The sequence below is a fragment of the Athene noctua genome, chromosome 16, assembly GCF_965140245.1.
Source record: "Athene noctua chromosome 16, bAthNoc1.hap1.1, whole genome shotgun sequence".
NCBI lineage: Eukaryota > Metazoa > Chordata > Aves > Strigiformes > Strigidae > Athene > Athene noctua.
In genome coordinates, this window is record NC_134052.1 from 520,226 (window position 1) to 545,954 (window position 25,729).

The 25,729-nt window shown below is 39.7% G+C and overlaps 1 protein-coding gene across 4 annotated transcripts in view; it reads left to right on the forward strand.

Moving 5' to 3' along the window:
• RALGAPB (Ral GTPase activating protein non-catalytic subunit beta) overlaps positions 1-25,729 on the forward strand; it is a 66,573-nt gene that overhangs the window by 21,681 nt on the left and 19,163 nt on the right. The window contains exons 10-21 of one of the 4 annotated variants that reach the window (XM_074920086.1): positions 4,488-4,523; positions 6,348-6,549; positions 7,937-8,104; positions 9,163-9,277; positions 9,503-9,650; positions 12,349-12,413; positions 12,613-12,745; positions 14,738-14,871; positions 17,335-17,517; positions 20,137-20,288; positions 21,966-22,153; positions 24,260-24,366. In XM_074920086.1, the coding sequence (XP_074776187.1) occupies positions 4,488-4,523; positions 6,348-6,549; positions 7,937-8,104; positions 9,163-9,277; positions 9,503-9,650; positions 12,349-12,413; positions 12,613-12,745; positions 14,738-14,871; positions 17,335-17,517; positions 20,137-20,288; positions 21,966-22,153; positions 24,260-24,366 (1,631 nt within the window). The remainder of the gene's footprint in view (positions 1-4,487; positions 4,524-6,347; positions 6,550-7,936; positions 8,105-9,162; positions 9,278-9,502; positions 9,651-12,348; positions 12,414-12,612; positions 12,746-14,737; positions 14,872-17,334; positions 17,518-20,136; positions 20,289-21,965; positions 22,154-24,259; positions 24,367-25,729) is intronic. The other 3 variants (XM_074920087.1, XM_074920088.1, XM_074920089.1) reach the window with 3 other exon arrangements.

Genomic DNA, 25,729 nt, shown 5'->3' on the forward strand with positions numbered 1-25,729 from the left:
AACTGATAAATTTATTTTCTCTCCTATACATTGCTCAGCTTCAGAGATTAGATGTTTTGAGACATGATAGCACAATTAGTCCTCTGCTCAGAGAAGCACTTTCGCACTCTTCTCCCTTTTGGTGATAATATTCAGAAAAGAATACTTTCTCCTTGCATTTGTTTCTGTTCTTCATGTAGTATTTTGAATGTCTGCTAAACTCTTCCAAGAGATCGGTCTATTGGGAGATCATTGGCCTAAGTAAAAATAGGAGCAAGAGGTTTGTTGTAGGGAGTTTGGTTTATAGTTGGACTTGACAGCAGCAATTAAAGTGATGATCTTCCTTGTTTGTTGTGTCACAAATTCCTGTGTGGAGGCGATGGATTTAGGATTTGGGATCTTTTAAAGGTATTTTTTGGTATGCAGCACATGGTTTTTTGAAAGTGTACAGTTGTGGATTTCTGTGGTAAGAGGTTGGAGTCCCTTTGTAAAAGGTCCATGACGCATTACTAGAGAAAGAGCTGAGCTTAGGAAGAAGTAAGGCATAATTTGAAGGTGTGTTCAACTGCATGTGCAGCTAACGTATTCCTGTATTTAATGCTTTGCAGATTGATTGAATCGTTTTAATTTTGACATAATCTGTATCTTGAACAATTTAATTAAGTGCTTAACCTGAAAAAGATGTAATCTGAGATGTTGCTTATGCAACAGTGTGAGCTGTAAACAGGTGGTGTGATTCTAGCAGAAGTATATACTCATCCAAAATCAAAGTCATGGACTTCCTTGAAGGGGTTCCACGGCCTTCTGCTCATATACGCTATGCCTTAAGTCGCCTAACAGTAGTCAGAAAATTGTGGTATTGCAAGCCTTACAGAGGGACTTAATAGCTTCCTGAAAACTAGAAACAACTATTTGGAAATTGTTTGATTCTGTTCTTCCTCCATGCTCTTCAGAGCTGTCCACAATGAGACAAGTCTTTGCATGTCACATGTTCTGCCATTTATTAACAGCAGTGGATCCAAGAGAATTATGTTGGTGGAGACCCAGAAACTGGCTGTGTTATGTCCTGCTTTTCTAGTGATTTGGAAGGGAGAATTAACTTACGGAATTTAGTTAAGTGTTTGCTGCCCTTCCAGGATACCATGAGTGCTGTGTGAAGGGCTGGTCACAGCAATGTTGTGGCAGGCTGTCAAAAGGAGAACAAACTGAAGATGGACCCATGCTGCTGAAACTGCATAGAGTAACACCAGAGTCTGATTGCCTGATTTATCCTTTTGGATAAATTCTTTTGCTCAGCTTCTGTTTTAGGAGGGAAAATGTAGCAAGACTTGTAAAGGGCTAGGCTCCTGCAGTTCCTGTTGACTTGAAGTGTCAGTGTCTTTTAAATCAGGTCTAAGTGGAAATTGAAGAGCTTCTGTTCTTGGGAGTCTTATCTGTGAAGCCTGATCCTTCGAGGTGGAGTCTTTTCCTCCTTGCAGTGTAGAGCAGGAGGTGTTGTGCTGGGCTAATGAGGTAGGCCAGGAGGATTGTATACTCTGGGGCCCATCAGTAATAATCAGATATGCATGTTGTGCTCATCCACCTGCCTCTGCTCGTGCTAGCCAGTATAGATGTGGCTTGAAGAAAGAAGGCAGCAGAGAAGGGACAGTTAGCTGCCACAATCCCTATCGTTAGGAAAGAGGACAAAAATAAATCTTTTTGGCTGTAGGTTGGCTATACCTGTATATCATGGTCCATCTGCTGTCCTCTGGCACCTGGTACAGTAATGATTTTGCCACTAGCTTGAATATTCTTACCATGTTTGACACTGCTGTTGATAATCTTTGCATTAACTTCAGGAAGCACTGTTGTTTTTACGGATGCTTTAAATATTTTATGATTGGGAAGTGCCTGCACTTAAAATCAGCTTTGCTATGTAGTATTGTCTACCACTGGCCCACACACCATTTCTCTTTTAGATCTGAGACTGCAGCTGTATAAGATCTCACCAGCGTTAAACCCTTCTAATGTTCAGTTTGTTTCAGTGCTATGCAGTTAAGAATTTCTTCTGTCATAGCTCTCTGATATGATTTATCTGTTTTGTTGATGACTGGAGGACCGAGGACCACCTTGAAAAAGAAAGAGGTAAAATGTCTTGGTACAGATTGCTCCTTAGTCCTGCAGAGAGATCCTCACCCTGGGACACCTTTCTAGAACACTGCATTTTCTAGTGCATGTTTCTTATTCCTCTTCTGTCATGTGACACATTCGCAATGTGAACCCATAGGACATGATTCCTAAAGAGGTATTGGTGAGCTAAATGTGAGTGCTTAATGGGGAACCCCGTGGATGAGCTGTGGTCTTAAGTTCTAGGTCAGAATTTAGTTCAGTTAGTTTACTTCAGCTAAATGAATGCTGCTAGTCCACATGGACTGACATGTTGTCCTTCTCCCATCTTACAACGCAAGTGTTTTTGATGAGCTTTAGGAAGTAAAAAGCAGCTGATCGAGGCTGATGTGAATGAGTACCTATTTATCCTTTCTTTTCTCCTTGTCCTGTAACCTCACTTATCTTACTACTTAAACTCTTTAACCTCCAGAAAGGAAGTAGATTAAAAATGACTGGTGGGAAAAATGTGCAGCTTTTTGTAGGTTCTGAGACGAAAAATATTTGAATAAGTGGAAGGGTAGCTGAACTTGCTCTACTTGACCCTGCTGTGGCTGGGGTGAGGCTGACTATGTAATCTCCAGAGGTTCCTTCCAGCCTCAGCTCTTCTCTGGCTCTGTCACTGCTGCCCCCCTGTTTTGTCATCTCTGTTGGTAACCTTCTTGCATGATTCAGGATGATCGTAGGTATTTCATGTTTGAGGATGCTGTAGTTTTGTCTGTCTCTTCATGGGAGGAGAGAGAATTGTTCTCTCCCACAAGACTGGCTGGAGGTCATCTGTTTATGGCTGAGTACTGGTAGAGTTTGTCACTGGAGAGCAGTCTTCCTGTTTGGTCTTCGAACCCTGTCCTTCAAGATAGTCTTGTGTTTGGTTTCTGAAGCAAATCAGCAATCTTGCCATCATTAGTGTAATGCTTTTGTGCTTTGAGTGTCCTGTATCAGGCGTTTTGCTGATGGTGAAGCTTTATGGCTTTATAGCATTATAGCTAATGCACATTACTTTGTATTGTGGCAAGAGAGAAAAAATGATCTGTTTGAAAGGAGCTGCATTCTGCTGGTGTAGTCTTTAGAATTAGATGGTTGCATGGTATTTATTTAGCTGTTAGTGTGGCATAAATAGCTCCCTATGATTGGTACTTGAGAAAACGCCTTCATGAGAAATTCACTGTGAAGCCCTTATGAAGTTAACTCTGAATATGACCTCTCTGGGGGGTGTGTACATGTGCTGAGTACATCCAGCACTTCACTGGCAGGATGTGTTTCAGTTACACAAGCTGGGCCATACAGCGTGTGCTGCTGCAAGTTCCTGTCCTCAGCTTGGGAGAACTGGGAGAAACCTGTGAATACCCTGTACCAGCATTTCAGCCACTGAATTTTCCAATCTGATGGTCTCGTTCTTAATCCTTGTATTTAAAATCACTCACAAACCTGCCAGCTCTGTGTTTTATAGCAGCCAAAGGAGTCCTCTAGGTGGGCTGGTGGTATCACCTAGGTGCTGTTGGCAGCCAGGGAGTCTTGGGATACAGTTTTATCCTCACTTTTTCTGGCCCAACTGTCATTAATGTCCCAAAGCATGTTTCTGGGGATCTATAACAAACTGTAAGAAGCCTTAAGGGCATCTTGAGTGGTGCTGAGGGGCTTGGTGATGAGTCTTGATCTCACTCTGCACATTCAGAGCAGCAGCTTGTACAAGGTGATGGCGTTATCTCATGGTAACCGGCTACTGGAGTCTTTTCTCTCTTCTTTCTCTGGAGATTGGTTTTGAGATGTTGATGTTTGTGGTAGTGTTATGCCTTTTATTTCTGCTTTGGAAGATTGTTGATTGAGCTGGTGGTCAGGGAAGGCATGCCTGGGTATACTGGTTGTTAGCAACTTGGATTAGGGAAGATGGAGCTGTAATACCATCAGGAACTCATGGTTTGGAAGAAGTATTGCTGTGAGGAGACTCTGCAGGTAAGTAACCTTCCCCTTACAAAATGTACCCCAAGTCACAGAAGCTGTAGGATAGCCTAGTGTATACTCCATATACAGTGCAACACAGGGAGACATACTTGAGCTGGGAAGGGTTAATATATATCCCTTTAAAGAACTGATGTACATTGATATGAACAGCTCTAAGTCTTACTAGTATTTTGTAACTTTTTGTTCATTGTTTTGCATGATACTTTCAAAACCATAATTTTGGACCTGAATGCCAATTTCCTATGTGTTTAACGAGCTTGCTATATCATAAAGCTTTTAATCTATTTTTTAAAAAAAGCTAAAAGCTTCTTAACTTATATTACGATTTCACCATCTTAAAAGTATTTTATAACTACTGCTGTCCTTTGATTTGTTTCCATTTTATTTCTATTATCTTGCAGCATCTTTTATCCAAATTCTTCTTTCTTATAAATCTTGTAAGTAGGAACCAGTAGCTTTTCCTTAATTGCGGTCATGCTTTTCTTTTTCCATAATCCCATATTTTATTTGTAAATTCATTCTCATTGTCTCTTGTAGCTTTTGCACTTTTACTTGAAAAAGACAAGTAATCTTTTTGTGTGTGTTTTTGAATGGGGAGGATTGTTGGCAAAAGCAAATTAATCTGCCTGAATCAGTCCCATCTTTTCTGTACTTTTAGTCTGTGATCATGTCATGAGTTTCAGGACTTTGCACTAACCATGTTTTTTTTTACTTAAAGCTTATTTTACAGACCTAGTGTTTGATTTGTATGCATTGTGCATGTAGTGTTTTTTTCCAACTACAATATATTGCTGGATAGCTTATTTAGGAAAAAAAAATGGCTCATGGGAAGATGCATAAAGATTTGTGCTTATTTGCTACTTATGTCATGAAAATTTGTAAGGTAACAGTAGGTTGAATGATGAACTTAAAAGACAAAAAATTAAGGGCAGACACTTGTCATTAGGACATTTCCTTTAAAAAATAAAACAAAACCCACCACCTATCTGTAAATTAACAGATATTCCAACTGTTGGAAGTGTTAATGGGCCTTTGCTTGCCAGACTGATTGTGAACCTGATGTTCCCCAGCATCCCAGACTTGAGAGAGGGGAAGTTCTCTGGTACTGGTAGAACTACATTGGCGCGATTCCATTAGGAGCACACATTATCTATTGTTTGATTTTGTAGCTTATAAAAGTTTTGAAACTCAATACAGTCTTAACTGAAAATAAGAAGGAATGTACTCTTTCTGCCCTTAGTAATTTGAGTGAAGTTGTCCACAGGGAAAAAAAAAAAAATTCATTGAGAGCAATATATTATTTTGGTTGCCATACTGGAAGAAAGGATGATGCCAACAAATGAGTAGCTTCCTGCATTGTATGCATGTGGTACTGAAAGGGGGACCAGAAATCTGTCTAGAAAGACATGAATTTAATTGGCTTGGACTAGCAGAAGTGTCCTGCAGGGAGGGAGCACAAAGCTTGGCAGAACCACATCCTGTTTGAGTAACAGTGGGCTCCCGAGAGACTTCTGTGGAGCATATTGTGGGATAGGGAGGAGGAGAGGGCCAGCCTCCCTGGTAGCTGCTGTCCGGAGGCTGTCCAACCTCGAAGATATTTGGCAATTTCAGTAGTCATGTGACGAGAGAGGGACCAAATCAGGAGAGTGAGTTACAGCAAACTTCTCTTTCTGATCTGGGTCCTTAGAATTTTGTTTTGGTTTTGGTTTTTCCTGTGGGTTTGGGGGTGGGGGGTGGGGGTGTGGGATGTGTTTTGTTACTGGTTTTTTAACATAATTATGTTTATACAATAAAATTGGATCAAAGCAGCTCGGTGTTCAGAGCAATGTAAGAGATTGGCCGGCTTAAAATGTAGCACTTGCTTGGAAGTCACAGTAATGGCACCATCTAAATGTTTTTTGGTATTTTAAGGAAGGCAAGGTGGTACTTAATTTTATTTGGAGATGAGAACTAAGTGAGGGAAGATCCTTGTCCTCCAAAGAGGATAGGAAGCTAATACTGGATATAAGCGTGCTCTTCCCAGCAGGAAGTTGGGACAGGCTCTAGAATATGAAGATCAGTTGTTATCACCCTTATAAAGAAAAAAGTTAGTTACACCCACAAATACTTTCTAAACCGAGGCACTGACTCAAATATAGTGAACTAACAGCTTCATGATAACTACTAAATTTGACTTGATCTTTGTGTCCAGGATCCCATGAGCCTATTATATATGTTAACAAACACAGTGAAACACCGTTGTTTTTTTTTTCTCTTCCCAGCTATAGCAACTCAAGCTAGCGTGGAGTTTCGCCGGAAAGGATCACAAATGTCCACAGACACAATGGCTTCCAACCCCATGTTTGATGCAAGTGAATTCCCAGACAACTATGAAGCAGGAAGGGCAGAGGCATGCGGGACACTGTGTAGGATATTTTGTAGCAAGAAGACTGGGGAGGAAATATTACCAGCTTACCTATCCCGGTACTAACCTATCTTCCAGTCACTTTGTTGGTATAACCTTACAGTACAAATTAATTCACAGTGAATAGCATTCTGTTATTGTCCGAATCCTGTGTTGCCAATCCAAAAAAACCTGGTTAGCCTTCAGATGCTGTAGGTGGGGATCTCTGGCTAGACTGAGTAGTGATTTCTTTTCATCTTCTCATGATTCTGGTTTTCATTGTGATTTCTTCAGGTTCCAATTGAAGGGAAGTCCCTTACGGTGCCTCCCAGCTGGAATGAATGTTGTCTTCTTGATACTTTAGTTGATGAACTTAAATGACATCCTTACTCTTTTATTCTTGGTGTGTTTTATAATTTCTCACTGAATATTGTTCTGATGGAATAAATGAGTGTGCAGACGTAATAAGACTTTGTACACTTTATTAGACCATAAAGGGTGTTATGCTGTCAAACACTGCAACACTGGGATGGAATGTGTTTGTGGGATTGGTTTTTTTCACCTTTAAATATAGAAATGCACTAATATTCTAGTATTTAAAACAGCCGTGTTCTGAACTACCCGTTTTCAGCTTTGTTTCTAATAAAATAAGGCAACTATCGTAGTGCACTTTTTTCAGATTTTTGTTAGAAAGTGAAATAGCAGAGGCTAGAGGCAGAGAATCAACTTTAAATCATGACTTTTTCAAACTGTTCACAATTGTCCCAGATGGCACCAAAATTTCCTAGAAGACTGAGCTGTTTTTTCTTGTATGTTGTAGTGTTCTGTGTATAGATAGTGTATAGATTCCTCTGTGTTTGCAAGCCTTTAAAAAATAAAATAAAGGGAATATAAGTATTTTCTAACAAACTGCAAAATAAACTAACTGCTTTAGGATGATGGCCAGCTAGGTTCCCGCCCCCTGCTTTTTCACTTGAGCTAGCTATGATAGCTATGTTTGGTCTCATTTTCCATATTGCTGATAAGTGTGTCCTGTCCTGTCCTGCCCCCTGCAAGATTTCGCAGTAATTTTCTTGTGTTGAGTTAAAATCAAGGTCTCGCTCCCATCCTTACACAGGGCAGGGAGTGGTGGGGGTCCAGGCACTGTTAGCAACTATCTGGGCTTTATTTGCACAACTCCCTGTCTGTGTTGCAACATCAGAGGCTTCAGTATAACTGTGGTGCACTGCTTTTTCACATGAAATACTTGTGATTTGGGAGGGGGGGGTGGGGGTGTTTAAGCTCATTAGGTGCAATTGCCTGTACTAAAGTAACTTGGGGGGATGCTCGTATAAACATTTCCTATCTCTGATTTTGAACTTTCCTCTTTTATATATAAAAGATCAAATAGTTGCTGTACATTCTTGTTCATGTGGGATGCTGATGCTTTTTATCTGCAAATAATTTAATCTTATCTTTTTTTGTCAGATTTTACATGCTTTTAATTCAGGGTTTGCAGATAGCAGATTTCGTTTGCCACCCTGTTCTTGCCAGTGTTATACTAAACTCCCCTCCTTTGTTCTGCTGTGACCTGAAAGGGATTGATGTCGTGGTTCCCTATTTCATTTCGGCTCTTGAGACTATTTTACCTGACAGGTAAATTGCTATTTCTGTATGAACATCATCAGAAATGTGGGGAGGTGTTTATCTTCTGGTGTTTCTGTTCATTCCTGAGTAGTTTTCACTGAAGGAATTTTGTAATGTGAGCCTCATAATGTGTATGTATTTGATGGTGATAATAGTGGCACTTTATTTAATGCAATTTTCTTTAAACCAAAATTAGTACTTATTTTAAATGAAATATGTGAATTATCTACATATTCATTGATGGAAAGCAGTACCTGTAAGAATAGAGGAAAAGGAGTGATTTAGCTCAAATATATTGAAAGCCTACAGATTTTTCAGTAAAATTGCACAGGATATTCATTAGTGGCTGTTGCTTCAGTGCATTCATTGAAAGTAATCTTAGACATCATTTAAATAGAAAAATCAATAATTTAGGCTGGTGAAATTGGAGTAGGTTCTTAAACCAGAAGATATGTCAGAGCTTTATAGATTTCTGAATGTTTTGCTAAGTTAATACTCTGTGCATGCCTTCGTCAACATATGTTTTATGTCTTGGTACTGCATTTCATTTTGAAGTTATACATAACATGTTATTTATCTTCTGGACTTAAATCTGAGCCACTGCTTCTTTTGGATAGGTCTTATAAGTAGAAGAATTTGCTGGTGGCTACTTAAAAAGTTGATCTATGTGCGAAGCAGCTTGTGTTTTATGCAATATGTGCATGAACATATTCTATGGATCTTTGGTAATTTTGAGTGGGTTTGAGTTGTTACGAGCCAGTAGAGGCTCATGACTGAAGTGTCCTGCTTTGGAGATTCAGTATGTGAATAATGCTTTCATCAGCTCATTGCTTTTATATGGGGTACAGAATCCTTAGCAAGTGATAGTTCCTACATGAATTCACTGTGTTATTACTGCTGTTTAAAAAAAAAAAAAAAAAAAAATCCCGAGCCTAGAGAGAAACAGCTACATTGTATACTGCAGATTATTTAAGACCACTGGGTGACTGTATATTTAACTTCAACTTAATTAAATTGGTGTCAATTTCCTGTGAGACATTGATTAACTCTTATGCTTTGATTTGCAGAGAACTCTCAAAGTTTAAAATCTATGTAAACCCCACCGAGCTAAGAAGAGCTTCGATTAACATCCTGCTGTCTTTGTTGCCTCTCCCTCATCATTTTGGAACAATAAAGTCTGAGGTAGTAACATTACTACTTTGTTTTGCGTTTCCATTTTGTTTTCCTGGCTGGAGTGGGATTTGGATGCCTTGTGGGTTGTATCTGGTGTTCTGGTTAGTAAGTCTGTAACAGTAAGACTGTACAAGTTGTCAGCAGCAATGTGTGCTGTGGATATTGACTTTGGAAACCAATACCATGGTGGTGTGATCTGTAATTGATACTGAAATATATGCATTTTTCCCTCAGGTTGTCCTGGAAGGGAAATTCAGCAATGATGACAGCTCAACGTATGATAAGCCAGTAACCTTCCTTTCCTTGAAGCTGAGGCTTGTGAATATACTTATAGGAGCTTTGCAAACGGAAACTGATCCTAACAACACTCAAATGATACTAGGTTATTTCAACTTTTTTATTTATTAACTGTGTTATAGTAGTGTCTGTCATAATCTGTCCTGGAATAACATGGCTTACTAGTAATGTGTTGCTCTGTAAGAAAAAAGATTAAATTCTTGGCAGGTTGTCATCAGTATAATCTCCCTCATTCTATGAAAACATCTTGAAAAGCCTCATGTTTTTGTTAAAGTAATCTCTCTTTTTACAAATGTGGAATAGTACTTGAAAAATAGAAGCAGAAGTAAAATACATTCTAGCCAGAACAGTCGTAACTAGGAATGGAAATAAGAAAAAAATACCGTTTTAAGGATTCTTTACTAATGGTTACAGGGAACATTTTAGATTTTGGCATGATTAAGCCTAGAAACAAATTAAAATACTGGGTGACTGGTGGTCCAGCACTGGCAAACTACAGATGATGTTTAGCACTGTGTAAATCCTCAAACAAAAGCTCTGAAATAGGCAGGAGATGGATTGTAGTGCAGCAACAAACTGTTCTTTGAGGTAATGAGAGTTTTAACATTATTCGGAATATTCAGAAAGTAAATAGAAGCTGGAAACTTGAATAGTGCATAATCTGTCAAGTTAAATATGTTTTCAGACAAATAAAAAAGGTACCTACCTTTTGTTCTCCTGCCCACCCCTTATGTTTCTCTCTTTAGAAGTGCCTTTTTCCACATGATGATTGTGTTCTTCAGTAATTACAATACCACTTTACTTTTGCCTGTTCTAAAAGGAATCAGATTTGCACTGTGCTGGGGTCTGCCTTGTTCTGGGAGACAGAGAGCCTACCTGATTGATAGGGGGGGTGAGAAAATGGCATGAGCAATGAAGTGAAGGGAAACAAATCCAGTCTGCAAAGACTTTGGGAAAGTTTCTTTGCAGTGGTTGAAATAGTTACTTTACTAGTGGAAGAGTAGAGGAGAGTAGTGTGAAGGAATGATTTGCATCCAGTGCTGATGAAAGGATGAGGATACTTACCGGTTCAAAGTGATCCTCCAGGCGAGACCCACAGCATGTTGGCGCACTGAGGGTTGCACCACCCCCAGAACCGCAGGGTGATGCTCTGTTAAATCCTACCTATGTGTTTCCATACCCCTCCGCTGCCAGTTGATGGTTGTATCTGGCTGGGTGGATGCTCTGCCTTGAATATTTCCTCTGCCATTACTATTTCCATGATAGTCTATAGCAGTCTGTCTCCTGTATTCCTGTTGTTAAACCCCTGTTTCCGTATGTGAAGTTATTTCCTCCTGGATTTGGTTGGAGAGTATTTGTGAATCTCCAGTTTAACCAGAGATTCTCACGCATGCACCAGCGTCTCAACAAAAGCAATGTTTGTTTCTAGCTGCTCACTAAATGACAGTGAGTGGTGCATTTCTCTTCATATAGTAAGCAGTGTTTTCCTAACCATTCATTGCTGGGGGTGGGGATGGGGGGCAGAAAATTAAGATGGATACCGGTGAGTGTGTCAGTGTTAGCCTGTTACAGGTCTGTCCTTACTGCCGCTTTCCTCATCACCTAGGGGTGGTGCTGCCAAGCAGGTACAGACTGTTCATGCTTGTTTGCCTAAGGCACCCAGATGCATCAGTTTTAATGTGAGTGTCTTACACTTGTGTGTAGTTATCTCTCCCAAAATGGAAGAGATAACTACCTGCTGGCTAGTTTGGATGCGGTAGGATTGGCTACCCCTGCACTTAGCGCTTCAGTTTTTTCAATACGGTATTTTGGGCACTGATGGAAAACAAAGCACAGAAAGTGAGAGGCTGGGGATGACTTCCAAGTAGAGAGAATTTCAGTGTATCCCACTTCAGATTGTGAACTGGCCTCCTGATTTAGGAAATTGGTTTTATGTTTTAGCCAAATTGAAATGAAAGCAATTTTAATTTGCTGTGCAAACCCACAGATTATCAATGGTGCAAATATTAGCCTTGATTATTTTTGTTTGTTTGTTTGTGGGGCCGGGGCAGAAATATCTTTATAAAAATAAAACTCCTTGTGTTACAGTGGTTTGGGGGTTCATGTCACTGACCATTATGAGAACAAGTGTGGCCTGTTGCACTGATGTCTTAGGGGTTGCTGAATGGACTAGATGTTACTCGCTTTATCTTCCAGCAGGTTACTGTGTGTACTGGTAGTTCATTAAGACTTGAAAACATGTTTTTATTTTCCAGTCACCAGCTGCCTTTTGGCTTGTAATGGCCAAACTGGGTAAGGGGGCCTCTTTGTGCTAGGCAAGAACATAGCCAAGGCCAGCATATAATCTTTGAGGTGGCTTTGGATGCCAGCTATGCAGTTCATTTTAGCTCTTACAGTTATCTAACAAATACTGTTATTTTATTCACAGAATCACTAGATATCCTTAAATATAAGCTGAGTTTTTAGATGAGCACAATCTGATGGGGAGACAAAGAATGATTCCAGCCCTTCTGTGAAACCAAAATCCTTCTGAACTGAGGAATTTGAAAAACCTATGTTCAAAGCATTTTTAAAATAGCTGAAGGCACTCTCTGTCTCAGCTCTCATCAGTTTCAAATGGCTAAGCCTGAAGCAAATCCTCTGTTTTATAAAACTCTTTTATAAGAGTTATTATAAAACAGGATAGCAATCCTGTATATTAGACCTTCAATGCTTCTTTGTAAATTTTAGCAGTGAATTTTCTACTGTGGTCTTTAGTTAACTTCTTATATCTGATTCTTCAGGTGCAATGTTAAATATTGTTCAAGATTCAGCACTCTTAGAAGCCATTGGCTGTCAGATGGAAACGGTAAGTATTTTCTGCTTATGAAGTAACCACTTCAGAAAGAATTAATTACTCATTTTATCTGCTGTTATAAGGTGCTCAGTTAGAATCTTGAGGTTTGATCATCTTTTTTTTCTCTATTGTATGTGAGAGCATCCTCTGGTGTGGGGAACTCTACTCAGAAAAATCTTCTCATGGCTCAAAACTGACTTTCAATTTGCAGAATGGTGGTGAAAATAACCTCTTCAAAAGCCACAGTCGTACTAACAGTGGCATTAGCACTGCAAGTGGAGGCAGTATGGAGCCCACAACACCAGATAGTGAGAGACCAGCACAAGCCCTTCTGAGGGATTATGGTAAGGATAGCTCTTTTGTAAAAACTGTCATATGCCAGGATGATGTGTTTTGGGTTTTTTTCTGTTTCTAGTTCTGGCTAATACATTAATGCGCATGGGTGTTTTGAACCCAGGGTGGATAGCCCCTCTGTTTATTGCCAGTTTGTGCTGATATGTGCCCTGTTGGTGGTTGTTCTTTACCCTACTAAAGGACTCTCTTAACATTTTAAAAATAAGAATGTAAAAACTTATGAAAAAGGTGTTTGCAAACTGCTTTGCTTTACCTTATGTTTTCAGGGCACTTTGTTTTCATGAACAACAATGGGGTAAATGTATATCAAGTGTAAATCAATTGCTTGATTCATTTTGGTAGCATTCCAAATGCTTACCTGACTTTTGCAGCACCTTTTCTTAAACTATAGTTGAAGAGCATTTGAAGGATTCCTGTGTATATAGAGCAAGTAAGCAGAATGCTTGTGATGTGTCATTTGTCATAACAAAAGAATTTAGTAATTAACTTTAGTTTGCTATGTCCTGTACTGTGCGTTTTTGAGTCTTTGTAATAAAATCCATGTTCTTCTAAATCTGTTTGGTAAGCTGGCTGAATGTCAAGATCCTGGAATTTCATTTGCTCCTTTGGTCTTCATTTGTTTAACTGATGTTGACCAAGTAAATATGAGAACAGATCACCTTTATGTTGTAGTTTAGGCTGACAAATCTTTCTCTTGCCAACCAAAATAATTTTTTTTTCTCTATTTCTATAACTTCAGGAGAGGAGGGAGATTAGCAGGAAAGACTTTAGTATATCCTAGGGATTCATATAAACATCTTGGTGCTTTTCCCTACAGGATTTGTTTGTTTGAAATTATTACAGTGCTAGTTTTCAGCACATCATTCGAATTGGGTGTTTAGTTTGTATGGGTTTTTACTGGGAAATGCTTGTAATAATATCCATTTCTAGGTTTAAAAAAATGTTTCAAATATTTGATTTGAGTGTTTAAACCATGTCATAACTTGAAGGATAATTTTGTAATATATTCATTTTCTTGCGTTTTTAAAATTTCCTGTGCACAGAAGGTAAGGTTGTAAGAAACAAAAAGAATGTCTATGTTTTTGCTGGATGCTTCAAACAAGAGAAAATTGAAAATAGAATAGTCTATTTTTACTGTTTGCCTGTGGCAAACACTTTAATCTGCTACTAGTGTAACATTGTAGTTAGCCCCTGAGTGTTAAATATGATGATTTAAGTTTTGGGAAGGATATACCTTAGCTGTCGTAGTTCTCATGCCTCTTTAACTAGTCATTTAGCAGGTTTTGTTTCTGAAATTAATTTGCTTACTTCAGTTTTAACAAGTTTGTATAGTATTTATGTTCCTAATATTTTGAAATAAGAGCAACTATATGGAAAACGTTTTCTATTTTTAATTTTGAGATAGTGGTTCAGGGAAATTAAATGTCTAGAAATATTTTTTTTTTTTCTTCAGGCCTGATTCTTTCATTATCTAAATTTCTCTAACTAGTACAAATTTAAGTAACACTAGATATTGAAAGAATGGGTAACTTTTGGCATAGATACCTGAAGTTACATTCACTATATTAGTTTGTTACTGATACCTAAATATACAAGTACTAATGTCTAATATACATTAATAATGCCTAAAATTTGGAGACTACAAGACATCACAGCAATTTAAGTACAACAGCCAACAACAGCTAAATCTTAAGCTAGCTGTTCTGCTGCTGAAATGCAGCAGAGTGCTGGGATTATCCAAAATGTCTTTTAAAAAAAATGGAGATAAGCTACTCTCAATATATTTGTATAATGCCTGGTGGTGTATACAAGGGAGTTAACGTGTGCAACAGTGACCAAACCAATTTCTAGGTTCTGGGTTGTTTATAGTTTTATTTTATGTGTGTATTGTGGCTGCTTTGGCTTGTGCCTGTGCTTTGCTTGTCACTAATGCTTAGTTATTTTCCCTCCCTGTGGTATGTGGTATTGGGGTTATATCCTAGCTCTTAATACAGATACAGCTGCTGGACTACTTATACGCAGTATTCACCTGGTAACCCAGAGACTGAACTCACAGTGGAGGCAGGACATGAGTATCTCTCTGGCTGCACTGGAGCTTCTGTCTGGACTGGCAAAGGTGAGAGGTGAAGTTCTGTGTGCTCTGGCCTCCTCTCAAAGAGTGGTTATAGTCCTGTTCAGGTGAATGTCTTGCCAACCAAACAGACGTCTGTGTCTGAGTTTGTCAGCAAATGTTTTGTCTGGACAGAAGAAAAAAAAAAAACAAACAACAGTTCTCCTTTTGTAATTCTCCTAAAGTAAATGCTCTGAGGCTCTGATGATGCGTGCCCTGTAAATGCCTGTTGGCTGACAGTGAAGCTCAGGGTGGCTTATTCAGATACACGTGTCTCTACTACATGATTCTGGCCGGTTTTGCTGAGCTAGCTGGATGGCTCCTAACCTTTCTTATGGATTCCCGTGTGTGTCTGGTTTTGGTTTTTTACACTACAGGGTATGCATCTGCCATATTAGGCTGTACAGTTGAGGAAAAACTTGCCACTGAACTTCAGTGGCAAGTGGTAGGGGCTTGCAGCATTAGTTTTCAACCTCACTGTGAACCATTTATCATACCTTTGCTTGGTTGGGTGGCTGGTCTGTCTGTTCTCGTGTAACCAGACTTAGAAACAAGAGGTTTTGTTGCTGTGAGTTGGTAGATTGCAAATATGCCAGAGTATTAAACAACTTCATTGCCCTCTTTGTAAGTGTTGTACTTGCTTTTCCTCTTCCATATCATCTTGGAAATAGTTTTCTGAGCTTAGAGAATGGTAGCATATTTCTGATGTGAAGGTGTCACTTTATTCAGAGCTTTATCTGCACACAGTTCCTTGATTCAGCAGCAAAGAACTGAATTAAAGGCACTAGCTGGAAGGGCTTTTTTGTTGAGAAGTAAAATGCCCTTTTCTGATTGAGGGCTCTTGTCCCCAAGCTGGACTTCATGATACTTGTTAAGCAAAAGTTCAGTGGGTTTACAGCAGCCACAATGACCTCGTGTGACAATTCATCATCTTCTGTCACATTCCCCCAGGAACTTGACAGATCTCTTTGAAATATGTGTCTCAGGCATTTTTTTAGTGTGGAGTCAGCACTGAGCCATGTTGGACTGGTGCTTACTTTATTACTGCAGGAGCATGAGCTGAAGGACGCATTTGAAAGTGTTCTGCAGTGAATTAATGTATGGTTATTGGGTCTTACAGAACATCATACAGAACCTGGGGTTTCTGCAGCTTGTGTGGTTAAGCCAGTTGGGTTTTTTTTCCTTGGCTTGCAATGAGATGGAAATATGAAAATATATTATCTTTTAAAATGCCTGCCCAGGTTAATATTTAATAACTTTGTGTAATTCTCCTGCAACTGAAGTAATTCTTCCTCTGGGGTATCTTGGATATCTCTCTCCCCTTTGTAACAAAGAGGGTAGAAAGAAATTACCTCTTACTGCAGAACTGCAGAGTGGAGGAGTGGTTCTGCTTGTGCCTTTGGATGTGACAATTCCCAAAGACCATTTCAGGTTAGGGACTGTCCTGTCTTGTGTCTGTTCAGCACCAGGTTATTCATCAGATGTGGCAAATTCAAAAATCCTGTTTCCCTTAAAAGTGTGGGTTCACCAACCTACTTTTCATAAGCTCATCTTGAGGGCTCTATTTCTGTAGATGTTATGCTTCTGCAGGAAATGCTGTCTTAATCCTAGGTCTCTCTGAATTGTCATCTCTCCCTTTGTGGAGTGCAGCTGCCTGGCTCTGGTGATGTCACCAGCAAGACCATCCACCTCCCTGCTTCGATAAGAGTGCATTTCAATGACTAAAGCTTTATTTGCTGTGGTCAAATGCTACAGAGTAGAAAATTCCAGCTTTAACTGACTGTTCCTGTGCCACGTCACAGGTTGGAAAGAACAAAAAAAAAGAAATTCAGTTCTGTAATGTAGATCCTCATGTGTCAGTGTACAAGGCTCTTCATTAACCCTCTGGTCCAGAGCCTTGTTCCCTGAAGCCCTGAGTTGGGAGAGAAGCTGAGGGGTTTTTGCAGTGAGTTTTGGGGGAGGGGTTATGAGTTGTTTGCCAGTCTGCTTACCTGAGGATGGGTTTTCTGTCCCTTTTTCACTGGTGAAACTTACTGTGCTGACAATACACTTAGGGGAAAGTTGTGTGAGCAGAAGGAAGCCCTGTGGAAAGGAGACTTAGCAGTGAGTGGGCTCTGAGGTACAGGGTGGGTTGCTATAGCTGAAGGAGAGAGGTATTTGCTGAAAATAAGTTTCAAATATTAATTTATTCATCTTGCAATTAGTTTCTTATCAAACCATATTGGTACCACTCTTGCTCTTGGAAACCAAGCCATGCAATGTGGTGGCACTTCAGTGCACCATTTCTTCAAGTATTCTGAAATTACTGTTAAATACTTCTACCTACAGCTTTTAAGCTGTAATCCTAGAAGAGCTCAACCATTTATTCCCGTTTCTTAAAACTGCATTTAAAAATGCTTTTAAAAACTATTTCTTCTCTGAAAGTTTTTTGTGGAGGAATTGTCATCCTCTCCTGCTTGCTTTACCCAGGTGAAAGTGGCAGTCGATTCTTCTGATCGGAAGAGAGCCATTAGTTCAGTGTGCAGCTACATCGTGTACCAGTGCAGCCGCCCAGCCCCACTCCACTCCCGTGACCTTCACTCCATGATAGTTGCAGCTTTCCAGTGCCTCTGTGTCTGGCTCACTGAGCACCCTGATATGCTGGATGAGAAGGTAAGAGTCTCTGGTCTGTATATTTTGAGCACTCCCACTTGTAATGCCTTTTGTGTCCAACCTGTTCTTGCTACTTTAAAATTATGTGGTTTTCTTAGCTTTCAAAAGTATACTAGGAATTTCAAAACTAGCTTTTATGCAAAATAGTTCTGAATTTTGATTTCTGCTCTTTATTCACCAAGAACGTTTTTTGGCTTTAAAAGTTCCTTTCATATTTCTAAGAATGTCTTGATGTTTCCTCTTGCTTTGTGAAACTGGAAAAAGAGAGAAGAATGAAGGCCTGAAAAAACAGAAACTGAAAAGAGAAATATGGAATCAATGGTGTCTATATCGCATAGCTACCTGCTGCAGATAAACTTCACTAAAAGCCATGTCTCTTAACATTTCTCAGCACTTACCTGACTAAACCATCTTCCAGACTTAATGGAATTCCTTTGATGCTAATGTTTTGATAATCATAATTTGTTTCCCCAAGAAAACTGTGTTCTAGAAACCAAGCAAGGCATAGCTCAGTCCAAGATGGAATTTGCTTGGGAAGCTTGAAAAGAGCAGGCAGTGAAAGATGAGTGTTTTCAACAGCCTTCTGTCCTGAGGTTTATGAAAAAGTAATTTAAAAATTTGTATATTTTCACTGATAATCTCCCTGCAGAGACAGCTCGGTGATCTTACTATATTTCTATATAAAATCTGTATTAGTATTTATTATGTAATATTTTAATAGAGTTCTATATAGAACATATATTTCATATATATTTTTGTTTATGAGTTCTAAAGCATATATAATTTTTTAAAATAAAAGTTGAAAACCCACAAGCAGGCCTTTATTTAAAGATGCTTTCTGCGTGCACTTTAGGCTACTGGCATGTTAGTAGGTGACTAGGACAAGATGGTTTCCCTGGAGGTGGCACAGCATGGGTTTATTCAGTTGTGTAATTCTTTATTTCATAAAATCATAGAATCGTTTAGGTTGGAGAAGACCTTTAAGATCATCAAATCCAACTGTAAACCTGACACTGCCATGTCGTTAAGCACCACAGTCTACAGGTCTGCTGAATACCTCCAGGGATGGTGACTCAACCACTTCCCTGGGCAGCCTGTTCCAAGGCTTGACAACCCTTTCCATCAAGAAACTTTTCCTAATATTCAATTTAAACCTCCCCTGGCACAACTTTGAGGCCATTTCCTCTTATCCCATCACTTGTTACTTGGGAGAAGAGACCAACACTCACCTCTCTGCACCCTCCTGTCAGGGAGTTGTAGAGGGCCATGAGGTCTCCCCTCAATCTCCTCTTCTCCAGACTAAACCCCCCCAGTCCCCTCAGCTGCTCCTCATGAGACTTGTGCTCTAAACCCTTCACCAGCTCTGTTGCTCTTCTCTGGACTAGCTCCAGCACCTCAATGTCTTGTAGTGAGGTGCCCAAAACTGAACACAGTACTCGAGGTGCAGCCTCACCAGTGCCAAGCGCAGGGCGACAATCACTTCTCCTTCATTTAATTTCCTTTCATTGGGTTCTTTTTTTTTTTTTCGTTATCACTGTGTATCAAGATAGTGTTACAGACTGTGTGCAGTATATACTGGACACTTAGTGGCTTATTCCTGAGTGATGGTAGTCAAGATGGGTACTTTCATTGCGTTTGTAAGTATTAGAATTGCAATTTTCCAGGTGCCTCACCTTATATTTGCTTTGAATTTCACCTGTTATTTTACTAACCAACACTGTAAACTCCTGTATTTGTTCATGGCTGGTCTCTGCATCTTGACACTGGTTAATTTTGCTCAGTCAGAAAGCTTTAATCTTAATCTCTTCTTTTTTTTTTTTTCCCCTACATCAATTGTGATTATAAGTAAGGGCACCAACCAAGACCTAGAAGCCTGCCTGGTCTTGGGTGGTAAAAACTGACTGCTTACTTGTGTTCAGATTTTATCCAGTTACTTATTTGAGATCACTTTCCTTGTTATTCTATAGCTCAAGCCATGACGCTTGAACCTTTGTTGTAGCAATGCAAATATCTTCAGCAGATGATTTTGTAATGAGCAACATTTGTGAGTCATGCCTGCAGTTCTGCTGAGCACTGGTCTCTACTGTAGATTTGTTGAAGCTTTGCTGTGTACTTGTATGTTGTTACTATTCTCTTGATGAATTAGATACCATGATATATTTTACTTAATGAAAGCTGTTGGCAGTTGAAAGACTCAGGAAAGGTTTTCTTGCAGTCTTCCAGCTGAGTTCATTCTTAATGTTATAACTTGACTAAAAGTTCTGCAGTCTCAGAAATGCATTTATTATCTCTTCAAATACATTTTTCAATTGCAGTCTTAGAGTCCTCTTGGTAATTTGTTACATATGCAATTGAATATATTGTGTTTATATGTTCATTCAGACCACTTTCTACCATTAGAATACAAACATAAGTAGACACTTATAGATGGAGAATGTATCATTCCTATAGCAAATGCGATCTTCTCCAACACTGTTAGAATAATCTTCTGCCTTTATTTCTGAGCTCATATTCGCAGCAGTACTGTATTTTAATTGATGGTATATCACTGTTTCACTGAAGTCTTGGAAACATTTAATGTAGTGCTTCTGCTTTAAGGTGGTTCCTCTTGTGTTTTAGGATTGTTTAAAAGAGGTACTGGAGATTGTGGAGCTGGGCATTTCAGGAAGTAAATCCAAAAACAGTGAACAAGAGGTCAAGTACAAAGGAGATAAAGAGCCAAACCCTGCATCCATGAGAGTGAAGGATGCTGCTGAAGCTACATTAACATGGTATGTAATTTGTCAGAGCGTGTTTACTGTTTAGCATTGCCTTGTCTGAGAGTTTTAATTGGGAGTTCCCAGCTGGTGAGATCTGTGTGATGTAGTAAGAGCATTTGAAAAGCCAGCCAGAAGTTCCTTCTGTTTTGCCCTTTGGGCAGGGTTGTCCTGTGCTCTGCCTTAGCTGGTTTCCTCCTCCCATTATAGATGTTCAACAGAAAAAAGATGCCCGTGGTTTCTGTGCTTCCCTCCTGCCCGTTCTCTTCCTTGGAGAGCAAAACTCAAGTCCCCCTGCAGCCCCTGGTGTTCTGTTCTTGGCCAGTCCTCTCCACAGATAGCAGTTCCCTCTACCTCCCACTTGTTGACCCTGTCTTTCCATTCCCCCTTCTCCTTATCCTCAGCCTGATAAGGTAAGCATTCCCCACACTGGATTGGGAAACCGATAAACACTATCTCATGTGTAACACAACAGGGAATGGCACGTGCAACAGGTGTAAGCTGGTGCAGGATGGGATGTCAGTCTGCCCACAGTGTTGGGCTCGCTTAATATATTTGAGAGGTTCTGCTGGAAATGCAATAACAGTTAGTGTGTGGGTTGCAGGGGAAGCACAGAGAGGAAAATTGAGGGCTTTTTTTCCAGAGAAGCTGAAAAGCACTATTCTACTGGATGAACAGCATGATGCTAGACAGGGTGGACTGAGGATGGCTAGGTTAAATATGTTTTACAAAAGGCAGTAGCTGCTTTATTTTTTTTACTCTGCTTCACACTAAGATTGTTATAAACTTTCCTGTTAGTAAAAACATCTGTGTAACTTCCAAGGTCAAAACAAGTGCTCATTGGAACTTGCAGACAAACATTTGTTGCCTAAAACTGTTTTTCATTTAGAGAGATGAAACTCTGTTCTCAGAGTGAAGTGGAAAAGTGTGTGGGGAGGACTTCAGTAAACTTACTTTTGGTCTGAGTGGTGGTGTTAAGAGTAAAGTCCTGAGTTGATTATGATCTTCAGTCTGACACTGGACAGCTCTCATTATTGGTTCCTGCCGTAGAAATGTTCAGTTTCTAATAGTATTAGGTAGATCCCGCACAACTTCAGATGATTTTAATTGGTACTTCTAGGAGCCTCCTGTGACTGTGGCTCCAAGGAGATAGGCACTGTTGGACCACAACTAGAGGCTTTCTCCCAGGGAATGTTACCATCTATGGTAGTTATGCTTGCATGATGCTGGGTCTTTCTTAAAGGATTTTAAGTTAATATAACCTGTACTTGAAGAAAGACAAGACAATCGTAACTAGTGCATCTACCATGTCTGTCTTGTTTGTTGATATGAGTCAGCTAAAGTATGGATTATTATCTCCAATCATCCATAATCTTAAAAAAATGAACATTAAAAAAACTGTGGATGGGTACAGATTTTTGCACTTTAAAGCATATCTTAATGTCTTTATAGCTGAGATTATAAAGAAACCTCATTCTGTAGGCAGAGTATCCTTCCTTGTAGGTTTTCATGCATGTTTTTCTGGAGTTATGGGTTCTGTTTTAAAACAAGCTAATGGGAGAGGGCAGGCTTGCCCTGATAGGGTAAGTGCTACATCAAGATAGAAATGAAGAATACGAGTGAAGGTCTGTGCTTGCGTGGAACAGTTCATCTTCTTAATCTGTCATAATTGAACTTTTTTCTCACTTGCAGTATTATGCAGTTACTTGGAGCATTTCCTTCTCCTAGTGGCCCTGCCTCTCCTTGCAGCTTGGTGAATGAAACCACATTAATTAAATATTCTCGTCTACCTACCATAAACAAGCATAGCTTCCGTTACTTTGTTTTGGATAATAGTGTCATCCTGGCGATGTTGGAGCAGCCTCTAGGGAATGAACAGAGTAAGTTCATAGTTCCCATTTCCTTCTTCCTCTGGTCAAAACTCTCTGTATGGAGCTGCAAAAAAAGGCTCTTCATCAGGTGTCTCTTAGATTTGAGGAACTTACCTGTTCTGTGGGTGTGTGATTGAGCAGAGTGTTGTTCTGAAATGAAGTGGTGGGAGTAACTTTAATGCCACAGATGGTCAAACATGGCCCATCTAAATTGTTCATGCAGTTGTGTCTTTCACGCAGTTAAATCAGATACTTGCAGCCGACTGCCATCTAAATTATTGCTGATGGATAAAAGCAATAGTGTTACATGAAAACATCCTTGTTCATAAAAAAAAAAAAGAAAACACAGAGTATTCCTGTACTTGATATAGTATATCCCTTGACAGGGATACGTATTCAAAAAATGGTTGATGTGACACCTTTATGCTTGCACAGTTGCTTTTGCTTGCTTTGGGTCTCTTGTTACTCAATGTTTCTGTGGCTGCTTTCAGCTCAAATGTTTTAGCTGCTTAGGAGCTGTTATAACTTCCCTGTGTACCATCCTGTTGTATCAATGACACCTACTGTAAGGGAGAACTATCACAGGGTATTGGCTTTCACAGCTGAAGCTAATTTCTTTCAGCCTCATATACTTTGACCAACAAGAATTTATATTTTAAAAATCTGGTATTAAATTACATGATGCTTTGAACTGAGTAACTGATCCCCCTGTAAGTCTTCATGTATGACCTAACAGAACAGATGAAAATTCTCTTACATGCTACCTCAATTTAAGACAATGTATGTTAGATCTGCTGCTCTGTCACAGATATGGACAGGGTGGAGTCTGGATACTAGTCTTGAAAACAGAAATTGCACAGAACTTTGTGAACTGACTAAGAGAAGTTGTTGAGTGTTCCAGAGAGCTTCAAACTCATTGAGAATCACTAAATAGGTCTTGCAGAAAGTGGTGATGCTGGTAGCCACTGCGGCACGTCCACCCACAGTCTGAGCAAGCATGTTCCTGACTAGAATGGGTTAGAGCACACTAGAACGGCGGAGCAATTCTCATCGTGCCTCTGCTAAATGCATTACTGAGGAATCCTGTAAAGATATTAGAATCTCAAATTAGATAATCTTTTCTTGCTGTGCATAACTTGCTTACAAATCCCCTTCAAATTACAAGATTAATTGCAGTAATGCACAAGTCTGTTAGATCACTTTTGAGGCAGGTTACTGAAGTGAGTGACGATGGGGAGCTGGTTTGTTTGTCTGTGTGTGCTTATGTATCTATGTTGCACTCTATTTCCCATTAAATAGTGGAGAAGGAATATATAATATATACCTGCTAGTTACCTGATAGTGTCAGTTTGTGGTTTATGTGTACAAAGGAATAAATAATACTAAAAAGATTAGCTGTAAAGGTATGATGATCCCTCTTCTAAAGTGGCTAGTGTAGATGGGCTTGAAGGAAGTCTTGAAGGAAGACTGAAATCCCTCTAATGTTAAAACCATCACTCTGAAAGGCATCTCAGGAATCTGCAGTCTAACCTCCTGCTCTTAAGGTCAATACTGAATTCAGACCAGGGCAATGCAACCTGACATTGTTCTTGAAGACCTCTGAGGACAGCTTCTCTGTTTCCTTATTCCTTGTGGTGAAAAATTGTCCATGTTGTGAAGTCTGCCCTTGTCATAATTTGGCCATTATCTCCTGTCCTTCCACTGTTCTTATTGGTGCTATTTGTGTGGGACCTTTACAGAAGGTCATGGAAGGATCATGAAAACGGTGTCTCCATATGTCTTACCTAAACAGGCAGTGGCTGGACAATCTGATTTCATTTCCTGGAGATAATTCAAGGAGAAACAGTGATTTGCATGAATTTGAATGAAAGTTACTTTTAATGATGAAACTGAACTGGCAACTACTTGACAGACCACAAAGTAGACTAGTACTTCTTTGGTGCAGAGGGATTGCTTGCTTCTCACTAAGAATTGTGTTCAGGGTCAGGGAGGAGTTAACCTTGAAAACAAAACCTCTGTCATCATGCCTGCGTTTCTTTCTGGTTAAATTATTGCACAGTGAACTGCTTGCACTTTGTGATGATGTACTGTTTTCTTAACGCATTTGCTTTGCAGATGACTCTTTCCCTTCTGTCACGGTTTTGATCCGTGGGACATCTGGAAGATTTGCATGGGCCCAGCAACTCTGTCTTTTACCAAGAGGAGCTAAAGCAAATCAAAAGGTCTCTATCAAAGCCCATAAAGAAATCTTTAACTTAGAGATGTTCAGCAGAAATTCCACTAATGTGAGACAGCCCCACAGAGCTGGTGATTATACATTAAGGCTGAGCCACGGGGCCTTTAGCTGTAGGTAATGTGACACATCTCTGGTGACTCTTTATGACTTGTGATTAATATTAAATACAGGCTGTGAAATTACTGTTGCCTTCTAGACTTGTTTAAGGGGAGGGGGCAGTCTCCTTGTGTTTTTTCTGAAAACATCTTCTGAGGTGATGGGACAATGGACAGTGTATTTAGTGTGTAGGCATGAGTGTTGGTGCTGATTTTAGGATGCCAGGCAAAGCCCTTGCAGCAGAGGGAGCAAAGTCTGGAGGTGCAGAATGAGATGCTTCAGAGAGAACAGTTATTCAAGTTGTAAGGCCCAAAGATGGCTGTAAACCTGCTGTAAAAACAATAATTCAGGTGAGCTCTGAAATGGCTCTGGAGAGGACTAGTGGAGGAGAAATACCTCAATCTCATTTTACAGTAAAACTTCTTATTGGAGTTACCTAGTGGAGTATGGCCATCTGTTACCAAAATTTGTCTGGTTTTGAATTTCTCTTAAATCTTTGAATTCTTCACATGTCCTTCAGTCAAGTAAAGGAAATAATAATGTAGCTGAAACGAGGGCTGTGATGTTCACATGTAGATGATCTCTGCAAAGCAGGCTCTGGGAAGACCATCTCTATGATGCCTTTGGAGCTGTGCTATCACTGAAGCTGAGCTGTTTTGCTAAATAGTGTCAGTCCAAGTGTGGTACCTCCCACACCTAAGTAGTCATGTCCTGCTGCTGACCTTCTTACCAGTTTTGAGGGAATTTTTCCAACTTAAAGGCATTCTATAACTTTAATGTTAATGCTTTTTCCCTTTTGAAGTGTAATTGGTAGTAAATAAATTTATAAAGCAGCGCTCAAAATGTAATTAAAGGTCTTGCTTGCTTGGACCTTATACACCTGCAAACCTGCACCTACATCTTTTGTTGCTTTCACTGGTAACATCAAGTTTTGAAGGAATTACTAATGATTTAGAGTACAATGTAGTAACAAGGTCACAATTGCATTATGATACATGCAAGCCCCTTTGATATTCTGGCAGTGCCTCTCACTCCTGACCCACAGCATTGCTGCTGTTCTCGTCCAGGACTTCTCAGCTTGATTCCTTGCGATCATCATAGTCAGCAGGGTTAAAATGGAGGCTTCTCAAACAGTGGGTAGCTTTCGCTCAGTATAGTTAGAATGGGCTGAAAATAAGGTGTTGCCATGTAAACTTGCCAATTTTATTGGGATTTGCAGCTGCTTAGAGGTTAGATGGTGAGCAGGGTTTATA